Source organism: Thalia democratica, chromosome 9, assembly GCF_965202585.1.
Source record: "Thalia democratica chromosome 9, ktThaDemo2.hap1.1, whole genome shotgun sequence".
Lineage (NCBI taxonomy): Eukaryota > Metazoa > Chordata > Thaliacea > Salpida > Salpidae > Thalia > Thalia democratica.
The window spans coordinates 29,638,832-29,649,993 of record NC_139173.1 but is presented as its reverse complement, the minus strand read 5'-3'; the positions used below and the strand labels follow the sequence as shown (position 1 = coordinate 29,649,993).

General features: G+C 27.8%; 2 protein-coding genes across 2 annotated transcripts; both read left to right on the top strand.

Moving 5' to 3' along the window:
* The first annotated feature begins 4,404 nt into the window (after positions 1–4,404).
* Positions 4,405–5,882, top strand: LOC145844252 (thiopurine S-methyltransferase-like). The gene is made up of 2 exons (XM_082951631.1): positions 4,405–4,486; positions 4,903–5,882. Exon 2 carries the CDS (start codon positions 4,927–4,929, stop codon positions 5,611–5,613), a length of 687 nt encoding a protein of 228 aa, XP_082807757.1. The 5' UTR covers positions 4,405–4,486; positions 4,903–4,926; the 3' UTR covers positions 5,614–5,882.
* An 859-nt stretch (positions 5,883–6,741) lies between these two features.
* Positions 6,742–10,946, top strand: LOC145843753 (uncharacterized). The gene is made up of 2 exons (XM_082950971.1): positions 6,742–7,375; positions 9,010–10,946. The coding sequence occupies exons 1-2, from the start codon at positions 6,750–6,752 to the stop codon at positions 9,728–9,730; spliced, it is 1,347 nt and encodes a 448-aa protein (XP_082807097.1). The 5' UTR covers positions 6,742–6,749; the 3' UTR covers positions 9,731–10,946.
* Positions 10,947–11,162: the final 216 nt, after the last annotated feature.

Below are 11,162 nucleotides of genomic sequence, written 5' to 3'. Positions count from 1 at the left end.
AAAAATTATTCAACAAGTATTAGGAGAAAATAAAATGAAAAAATAAGAGTTTAAGTCACTTTATCAAGTTGGTAAAATTGCAGATAACAAAATCAGACCCATTATAATCAAATTAAACAATTTAGCATCCAAACACAGACTATTAAGGCTGAGAGATTTGAAAATGTTTAATGGTGAAATAGATAAAAAAGTCTACATCAACCCTGACAGAACTTTCTTGGAAATTGAAGCATTCAGAGCCTTGAGAAAAGAAGTTAGAATAAAGCAAGCCATCGCTGATGAGAAAAAGTTGAACATAAAATATGTTACAAGGAACAACAAGATAGTTGAATTAACAAGACAGCCCTTTTGTTACCGATCCCAGGATATCTGGGAATAGTGGAGGAAATCGTGAGTCAACAGATATAAATTTATTAACTGATAGGATTAATTTTAACGCTAACAAGTTTTCCTATATAAATTGTAACAACAACTATTTAAAAGTTGGTTACACTAGTATAAGATCTGTTTTAAATAGATTTTATATTTTACAGAACTATATAAATTTGAATAATATTGATTTATTTTTTTGACTGAAACATGGTTGACTAATAAGGTCAACAATGCCACAGTGTGTCCTTCTAACTATAACATTTACCGAAATGATAGGTCAGTAGGGGTGGAGGTGTTGCTATCCTTTAAAAAAAATCGCTTAAAGTTATTAAAGTTAAAAACGATCCTATGTCTACTAGCAGCATCAATTTTGAACACCTATGTGTAGATGTAATTTAAAAAAAGATAAGACTAAGATTTTGTTGTGTCTACCTTCCTCCACTGTCTGCGAGATGCGCACTGACTGTTCAAAATGTAATTAAAATGATTAAAATGGTATTTCCAAAAGAGTGTTCTTTTTATGTTCTTGGTGATTTTAATATGCCAAACATAGATTAGAGAATTCCTAGCACAGATTTCAATAAACCCCATGAGTGTTTACTTAATTTTTGTACAGACAATTTTTTTAACCCAAGTAATTGAAAGTCCAACTCATAAGAATGGTAACATTCTCAATCTCATAACTTGCAATCATTTTGGTCTAGATAGAATCATATCACACTCAACTAATTTTCCATTAACAAACACTTGTGACCATAACTTGCTTTCACTAAAAATTAAAATTGAAAATAAAATAGTACCTATTGCTAAAAAAGTCTCATATGACTATAAAAGAGCAGGTTTTGAAAGCATCAATGATTTCCTGTCAAAAAGTAATTGGACCTCTTTATTTAAAAATTCAGAAAATCTCCAGCATTTCTATGATCAATTCATTAGCTTAATCCAAATCTCAATTAAACGTTTTGTTCCAATTTATTCTAAAAATAGCAAAAGTAAAAAATATCCATCTCATATTAAAAAAGTTATTAAAAGAAAAAGCTAGTCTATACAAAAAAAGTAAGACAAATAAATCACTTTTGATAAAATACAAAAACAAGTCTAAAGAATATCAATTAGCTGTTAAAAAATACAACTTTGAATATGATAACAAATTCTGCAAAAACCCAAATTTAAAAAAGTTTTATAGCTATGTGAAATCTAAACTTGAGTTAAATAAATCCATACATTTCTTATATGATAATGATAATAACAAAACAGTAACCTAATATTTTGAAATAGCCACACTTTTTAACATAAATTTTCGAAAAGTTTTTAAAAAAGATGAAAGTTACCAGTTTTTTAAGCTACCCCAAAAGAATTGTAGTAAAATGCAAAATTTTTTCATAACCTATGAAGACATTAAAAGTTCAATTAACCACCTAAAAAATAAAATCATTAGAACGCCAGAAAACATTCCACCCTATTATATCAAGCTTGTTATCCAATCAATAATTTTTCCACTATCATTAATATTTAATGCTCTCTAGAACTATCTGATGTTCCAAAACAATGAAAACATCTTTTATTATTCCAATGCACAAGAAAGGTAATATACACAATGCGTCAAATTACAGACCAATATCTCTAACAAGTGGTTTTTCAACAATTTATGAACATATTGTATCTGTAAAAATTCTCAATCACTTTGATAACAAATTATTAACTAACAAACAGTTTGGTTTTGTCCCAAACCGTTCATCAACCATTCAACTGTTAACATGCTTACATTCTTGGTTAGTTCCTTATCTCAAAAATGAATTTACTAAAGTAGTTTATATGGATATTCAAAAAGCCTTTGATTCAGTATCACACAAAAGATTATTAAAAATTTTAAAATAGTATGGGCTACATGAAAACTTAATTGATTGGTGTGATAACTTTTTAAATAATAGATCACAAAGAGTACTCCTCAATAATACACTTTCTGACTCTTTAACAATCTACAGTGGAGTACCACAAGGTGGTGTAGTTGGTTCCCTTCTTTTTTTAATTTATATTAATGATACTTGTTCAAACATTGATATTAAAAGTGAGTTAAGCTTATTTGTAGATGATGCCAAAATCTTTTGTCAGTCAAATACTTCATTACAACTATCTTTAGATAATATTTACATATGGTTAAAAACAAGAAAGCTAAACTTAATACATAGCAAATGTAAAATTCTAACATTAACAAAAAAAATCTTCTCTAACTGACCTCTTAATCAATATACCAAGTTACCAGAAGTTAAAGTTTTCAAAGATTTAGGAATTTATATTTCCAAAAATTTAAAATGGAATGAACATATCAACTATTTATATAAGATTGCACAAACTTCATGTTATCAAATATTAGAAAGTTTTAAAACTAATTCTGCTTCAATTCTGAAAAAACTATTTAAAACATACGTTCGCCCTAAACTTGAGTTTAATACTCAAATTTGGTCCCCCCAATTAAAAAAAGGACATTAATAAAATTGAATCTGTGCAAAGGAGTTTTACCCGTCATATTTGTAATTGTTGCAACATATCTTACACATCATATAATGATAGAATGATTAAATTTGGCTTAGAATCACTGGAATATAGAAGATAAGAATTTAATCTATTAACTCCTTACAAAATTATTAATGGCAAATATAAAGTTTTTTTAACCAGTTTTTTTAACCAGTTTTTTATTTTTTCCCAAAATTAAATATCAACTAAGAGGAAATAATTTGAAAATAAAATGTAAACATGATTTTTAAAACAGTCAGTGGCAAGGCGCATTTTTTCACAGAGCAAAAGCTATGCGGAACAGACTACCTCAGGATATAGTATCTTGTGAGGGGGTTGAACAATTTCGTTTAAAGCTAAAAAGATTTGATTTAAATACAATAAATACCAGTAAAATTCACTAGTTTTCCACTATAAACAAAAAAATATTCTTTTCCCTACGCCTCCCCCCTACAAACTGTTAGTTTACTTTTATATATTTTGTAATTATGAATTTTGTTTTATAAGCGATGATTTTAGACAAACTTCTTTATTGTGTGTACTTAGTAATATATAAGTTTGAATTTTTTAAATTGAATTCTTTATTGAAATTAGTTCATTTGTATATTATATTGTGTTTAACTTGTGTTTTTATTTAAATTATGTTTTTGTATATATAATTTGTCTTAAAGTTTTGAATATAAGTTTATTTTCTTTTTTTTTCTTTTTGTGTGTCCTGTTTAAGTGGCTCAGGATTTGATGCCTGAGTCCAACATTGCACTATAAACAATATAATAATAATAATAATATAAATCTTGTCGAAATACATAATATGGAATCTATTGTAAATAAGAGATTACATAAGAGCTCAGAAATGTTGTGAGTAATTATTGGATATTTTAATTGAATGTTTAACAAAGGTTTAATCTTTTAATTCAGTATATCTTGAACTTTCATCTGAGTTCTTAATATTATAATTTGTTATTTTATTTTGTATTTTACTTTATTTTTTTTAATCTAGACTTAATAATTACAAATATTATATAGTTTTATAAGAGTCAGATTTAATATTAAATATTGTATTTATTATTAAACATTACTCTACAATGATCTTTAGTATTTATTCTTAATTTTTACTAAACACATATATACTTACTTTAGATTCTATTCTTTCCTTTAAGAATTTATTTTTTTACAGAGATCCGTTGAAGTGTGTTAACTTCCTTTTTAACACAGAAAAACATGTGTTAGTGTAATAGAGAAAGAGTACTGTTTAAACTTATTATTATTATTATATACTCCAGTGAACTTTTTTTTGTACAATCTTTATTACCAATTGCTTAAATTTTGATTAGTATTTGATTAGTATTAAACTTATTCACTTTTGGCACTGTTTTTTACATTTCTTTTGTGTTTGTGATCATTATTGCAAAACTACAATATTACTTTTAATTTTATTTATTTTTTATATATTGAGTATTTCAATTTTAGTTCTTACTATAATTCTTGAAATGCTTACAAAATAATTTAGATGTATAAAGTAGTGAAAAATTGTTTATTATGTCGCAGAATTCTCAGACAATTTATATTGCCAAAAGGGCCTGAGCTACAAGCTTCACAGGTGAGTCAACTAAATTTTTCTTGGTAGCTTTGAATCAGTTTTGAACTTTTCCAGGGGATACCTGAAACTAGAAAAAATGCATGACTTCCATAAAATTTATGGTCCATAGTTTTTTAATGGCCAACTTGTCTTTTTAAAAAAGAATGAAAAATATCTGGCACTGATAATTTTAAAGCCGGTCTTGATTGATAGTTATAATATACATAGCTCTTTTTTATTGATAGAATTAGCCCCTATTGTCTTAAATAAAATTAAATTGCAATGTGATAAATAATTGGAAAGTATAAAGCTATGTAATCAATGTTTAAATTTTTTACTTATGTATAGTTTGTACACAAACATAATACTTTAAATCATATGTAAGCTATATTTTGTTTATATTTAACATCTAAAAAGTACAATCATAATTTTTTTAGTTACTAAAAACAATAGCATATAATATGAGCAACAAGAAAACTGATGCCCCATTGAGCAATTTGGACTTGGAATATTGGGACAAAAGATGGGAAAACAATCAAGCGGGTTGGCACAAGACAGAGGTCCACAGCTTGCTCGCCCTCCACAAGAAGTCTTACAAGGAAAAGGGGACAGTTTTCTTCCCAATGTGTGGAAAAGCAGTTGACATGAAATATATGAGTGATGAGGGTTACAGTGTTGTTGGTATTGAATACAGCAAGCAACCTGTTGAGGAGTTTTTCAACGAGAACAACATCAAGTTTGTAAAAAGCAAAAATGGTGTTTATGAAACGTACAAATCAGAGGATGGGAAAATAACAATCCACTGTGGAGATTTCTTTCAAGCAAAACCTGAAATTATAGGAAAAATTGATGGAATTTGGGACAGAGGTTCCTTGGTGGCAATGAATCCTGGTGATAGGAGTAAATACGCAGCAACAATCCTAAACTTGATGAATAAAGATACTGTTTACTTGATTGCAGCATTGAGTTATGATCAGAGCTGCCACGGGGGTCCGCCCTTTTCAGTCCCCATGACAACAGTTGAGGAGCTGTACCAGTCAACTTGTGGTATTGAAAAGTTGTATGAAGCTACTAATGAAAACTATAAGGAGAAATTCAGTCTTGATTGGTTTAAAGACGCTTTGTACTGTTTGAAGTTTAAAAATTAGAAGCTTTTGCCATTTTAAAAATGCATTTATTTGTAAGTGTTTGTAAACATATTTATGATGTAATTCTTTATTATTCTTAAAGTTAAGGGTATATAAGGAGTATAAATTTGACTTAATTTGATGTTAATTTTTTTTTTGTTACAAACATAGATTCATTACATAAATTTTTTATTTTATTTTAATATGTATTGATATTTAGAGTGTATTTAAAACAAATTATCAACTAATGAATATATTAACAAAAACAAAATTGTTCTAACCTACTTTAATACTGGTTGAAATTATAATAGTTTTAAAAGTTTACTAAGAGCTTACATGCTTTAATGTTTTTTAGTTATTTTTCTTTAAACATATAGTCTGTAACAAAAAAAAATCTTAATCAATATTAACAAATAAATAGTTTACTTTATTTGAGTTAGTAATAAGTATCAAAAAAAACAATTTAAATAATTTGATAGTAAAATTAAAAAAAAACGATTTAAATAATTTGATAGTAAAATTAAAAAAAAACGCTTAAAGGCTTTATAGGATATTTCATTTGCTTGCTTAACTGTTTGTCTTAAGAGTTTTAAATTTGTAAAATTGTTTAAAAATTCTCATTAAATTTATATTATTCCCCTATAAAGTAAATGAACTAAATTTTACTTAAAAGGTCAACTAATAAATTAAAATTTACAAAATTTAGTTTTTATGCTCTTTTTTACCCTTACTTGTTAATTGTTATTAGGTAGAAGCCAATTGATATTTAACTTTTTCTCTAGTTTAGCTAGAAACTTAGAATGAAGTATTAGTATTTGTATAAATCCTTCACCAATCTTATGTGAATTATTCTAACTAAGGTTTTAGTTTTAAAAAGGTTTTTATAACTTTTAGTTTTCCTTAAAAATTGAATCACACTATTAAAATAGTTCTTAAAAAAATACTATAGTTTAGAAATAATAAAAACTAATGTAACTATGCAAGTTTCTCATAACTTTTGAAAATCATAAATAATTTGTTTAAATTTTACAAATTTGATTAGAAAATTAAATATTTTAATTACTTTAATTATTCTTTAATTTTTCATTGTTATTATAAAATTGGTAACCATTTCAAGTATATACTTCACTATAATTTTTCAGATTTGTTTTAATAGCATGAGCATGTCTGTCCCCAAACTAAACAACTTGAACGTGAACTACTGGCAAGGAAAGTGGCAGCAAAACAAACTGGACTGGCACAAGACGCAAGTCAGACACTTTCTTCAATCCCACCACTCAAAAATAAACAAAAACGGGACAGTTTTGGTGCCGTTGTGTGGCAAAACATTGGACATGGTGTTTCTTGCCAACCAGGGATACAAAGTGGTTGGTGTTGAGTACAGTGAAGAAGCGATTGCAAGCTTTTTCACTGAAAACCAGATTGAATATGAAGTAGTATATCAAAACAGCTTTAAAACGTACAGAGGTTTGACTTTGAGCATCACAATACACAATGGAAACTTTTTTGATGTCACACCTGAGCTTGTTGGAAATGTGGATGGTTTATGGGACAGAGGCTCACTGATAGCGTTGAATCCTTGTGAAAGAAAAATGTACAGTAAAGTGATGCTCAGCTTGATGAATTCTGAAACTGTTTATTTGCTAGATTCATTGAGTTATGAACAAAGTTGTCTTGGAGGTCCACCGTTTTCAGTATCTCATAGTGTTGTTGATGATTTGTATTTAGAAACTTGTGACATAATGTTGCTAGAGGAGTTTGAAAGTGAATTTTGCAAAGTCAGGTACAAGCTTGATGAATTGCTGAAAAGAAAAGAATCACTTTATAAAATTGTACTTAAAGCATAATTTTAATAACTAAATTTTCGGTAATTCTGTAAAATAGGTAATAAAAAGAGCCTTATTTAATTTAATCAGGAAATACTACTGTACTAGATTTTACTATACTAAAAGTTTATCAGTATAGTAGTCTTATAAATATAACACAGTTTATATAGCCTAAAGTTTTAAACTTAAAAGGAAAACCATTTATATTATGTTAATGTTTTTTAATGATAAATAACTTTTAAGGAAAAGTCTTAAACTTTATGCAAATGACCCAACTTATGGGTTGGCTACTTATTTAGTTGACAGCAGGCATAAATTACTATTAAAAGTTTTTTGGTGGTTGGATTTATTAAAAAAGTGTTTTGTAATTTTGAAAAATTATACTAAATATAAACCGAATTATAAGTGAAATTCCATTGAAATAATCATTCTTTAACACTACTATGTACTAAAATCAAATTGAAAGCATATTTAAAATAATTTTTATTGACTAACTCTTAACTTAAAATGATTTGCACAAGATGTTTTTAGTTACAGGCATAGGGGGGGGAGTCTGCCATTTTTTTAAATAATAGTAACATTGGATCTTATATGAAAGCCTGAAGTACAAACTACAAGCCAGTTTTTATAGAATCTAAAAACTTATTTAACTTTCGAGATATTGTAGTTTTTATAAAAAGTTTCTGTTAAAAACGTATGGACCGCAAATTTTTTGGAGTCAATTTTTCAGAAATTTAAAAAATCTATCTTCTCCTTCATTTTTTGAGTTAGAGACCTCAAACTTTCAGCAAACGTTCCTTTTATAGTTTAAAAGATTTTGAATGTTTGAATTTTATAAACATTAAAAATAAAAATTTTAGATGAAAAAAAAAGGTAATTTTTTTTAAATAAACATTTTAGATGAAAAAAAGAAAGGTAAAAATTTTATTTTTCAAATAAAGAAAAATCCTGCATTCAATTTTTTTAAAGTTTAATAATACACCTTCTGTAAAAATTTGAAGAAGATTGCTTAAAAAATGAAGGAGGAGAAAGATTTTTAGTGAAATGGTCTTTTTTTCACGTTTTTAGTTTACGCCTTCCATTTTTTTTTAAATAAACATTTTAGATGAAAAAAAGAAAGGTAAAGATTTTATTTTTCAAATAAAGAAAAATCCTGCATTCAATTTTTTTAAAGTTTAATAATACACCTTCTGTAAAAATTTGAAGAAGATTGCTTAAAAAATGAAGGAGGAGACAGATTTTTAGTGAAATGGTCTTTTTTTCGCGTTTTTAGTTTACGCCTTCCATTAGGAACCTATAGAGGTCACCAACTTTGATCGCTCATATCTCAGAAATTACTTTGAATTTTAAGCGGTTAAAAATGTCTGATAGCTCAGATAAAAGTCCATAAAATAAGATCAACTTGTAAAAATCAAGGTGGACCCCCTTATGCCCGTAAAGCTTCTATCTTGTTTAGTCCTAGTCTAACCTGTTTCAAAATTAAATTAATTTTTTGTATGATTAATATAATCTTTAATTAAAAATTTTTGGTTACTTTATAAACCTTAATTTCCTGTTATGTTCATTGTTTTATAAAAAAAAAATATTACAGTTGTATAACAAAACAAACCATGAACCCTGAAGATTTACTCCCTAAAAAAACTGAAGTCCCACTGAACAGCTTGGACCTGGAGTACTGGGACAAGAGGTGGCACGACGGCAAAACTGGCTGGCACAAGGCAGAAGCAAACGACATGCTGGTCATGTACCACGGCCACTACAAGGAAGAGGGGACAGTTTTGTTCCCGATGTGCGGGAAAGCGGTGGACATGAAGTACATGCACGACGGTGGCTTCAACGTGGTTGGTGTGGAGTACAGCAAGCAGCCTGTTGAAGAATTTTTCAATGAGAATGATATAAAGTTTACAAAGAGTAAGAATGGCCCTTATGAAACTTACAAGTCTGAGGATGGGAAAGTAACAATCTATTGTGGAGATTTCTTTCAAATCAATGCTGAATTGGTTGGAAAAGTTAATGGTATTTGGGATAGAGGGGCCTTGGTGGCGATGAACCCCGGTGATAGGAGCAAATACGCAGCAACAATCCTAAACTTGATGAATAAAGATACTGTTTACTTGATTGCGGGTCTCAGTTATGACCAAAACTGCCATGGGGGTCCACCCTTTTCTGTTCCCATGGAGACAGTTGAAGAATTGTATGGGTCAAATTGTGACATTGAAACACTGTTAGAAGCTCCCAACGAGTTTTCTAGGAAGAAGTTCAAACTTGACTGGTGGCTTGATTCACTGTATCATGTTAAATTGAAAAAGTAGATTTAGTTTTTAAAATTACAATTACAGGGTAACTCAAAAAATAAAAGACAGCCATCACCCAAAGTTGAACACTTTCCAAAATTTTATATTTTGGACGAAAAATTCAGTTACACTGCTTGTGTATTTTGTAGCAGACAATAAAAAACTTAAACTCTCTTTTACTAAGTTTGTTTGTAAGCTTTTAAACCTTGCTACAGTTTAATTGATTTAATTTCTCTTATAGTTACTAATATCGTTGCTGCAACATCTGTTCAAGAATGTCTGTTGGAATAAACTTTGCCCCTAAGAAAATATGTAAACGCTTTTGGTCTGTGTCTGGTCAATTTTTTATGAATATGCCATGTCAATGATTCTTTTGAGATGAAATTTGCTAAAACCAAAGCAAGCCTCTTATATTGATATCTTATGATTTTCCTGACAACTTTTATGGGTCAAACAGAAATTAAAAAACATCAGTTGAAGTTGATTGCCTTCCCTGACCTAGTTTTGTCCAACTATTTTTAAGATGACAACCCAGGTAATGGACTTTAGAGACTATGCTTAAGAAATTTGCTCTCCAAGAAGATTTTTTGTGCAGACTACAAACATTTGTTTAATGTTGTACGACATTTTTAGAATAGATAGTAGTTCTTTGAATGACATGAAAGCATAAAGATCTAATAAGTTGTTCAAAAAGTAAGTTAACTTAGGTAATGACTGTTTCTTGTTATTGTTACCCTGTGTATTTTTTTACATATTGATTTTGGTTACAGTAATGTTTTTAAAATAAATGAAATCAAGTTTTGTTTTTAGAACTAATCTATAGTATAGTGAATATGCATCAGTATTTAGGCCAATGATTTTTATCATCTTATAATGTTTTTGATTCAAGGTGTAATACTATCACTCTTTTTAAGTATAAATTGACTAATTTAAGTTTAATATGCGAGCTTTTTTATTCATCATTATCAATTTTTATAAAGCCAAACCTAATAAATATTTGCTTTTTTAGTTTTAAAACTTCAAATATAATTGTAAAACTATAGATTGTGTTTTTACAGGTTTGTAGGTTGTTTAATAAATCATTTCACTTGTAATACAATTTCAGATTTTTTTGTTTTTAAGTTTTTTGAAATTAATAAAAGTAATTGTTTAATATAATTGCTGTAACATGTTTAAAAACATAATATGAAAAGATTATAGTTGATTTTTGTAAAATTCTAGAAATATATAACTAATGTTGCTCCAAAAGTTTACATTTTTATAGTATATTTCTGACAAACACTTAATTAAAATAAGCTCTGATTACAATAATTAGTATAAAAAGATAAATGATAGTCTAGGTTTTTGGCATAACAAGCTAATGTGCACTTCCAAAAGTTTTTTTTATATTATCAACTTTTTTGTTTTAATAGTTCTAACTTTCTAGTGGTGATCTACATAAATCTATGTG

Bases quoted from the DNA above. Each gene is read 5' to 3' on its own strand.
- LOC145843753 (XM_082950971.1), top strand. From the start codon at position 6,750: ATGAGCATGTCTGTCCCCAAACTAAACAACTTGAACGTGAACTACTGG. The intron at 7,376-9,009 runs GTACAAGCTTGA...AAAATATTACAG, and splicing joins AGTGAATTTTGCAAAGTCAG to TTGTATAACAAAACAAACCA.
- LOC145844252 (XM_082951631.1), top strand. From the start codon at position 4,927: ATGAGCAACAAGAAAACTGATGCCCCATTGAGCAATTTGGACTTGGAA.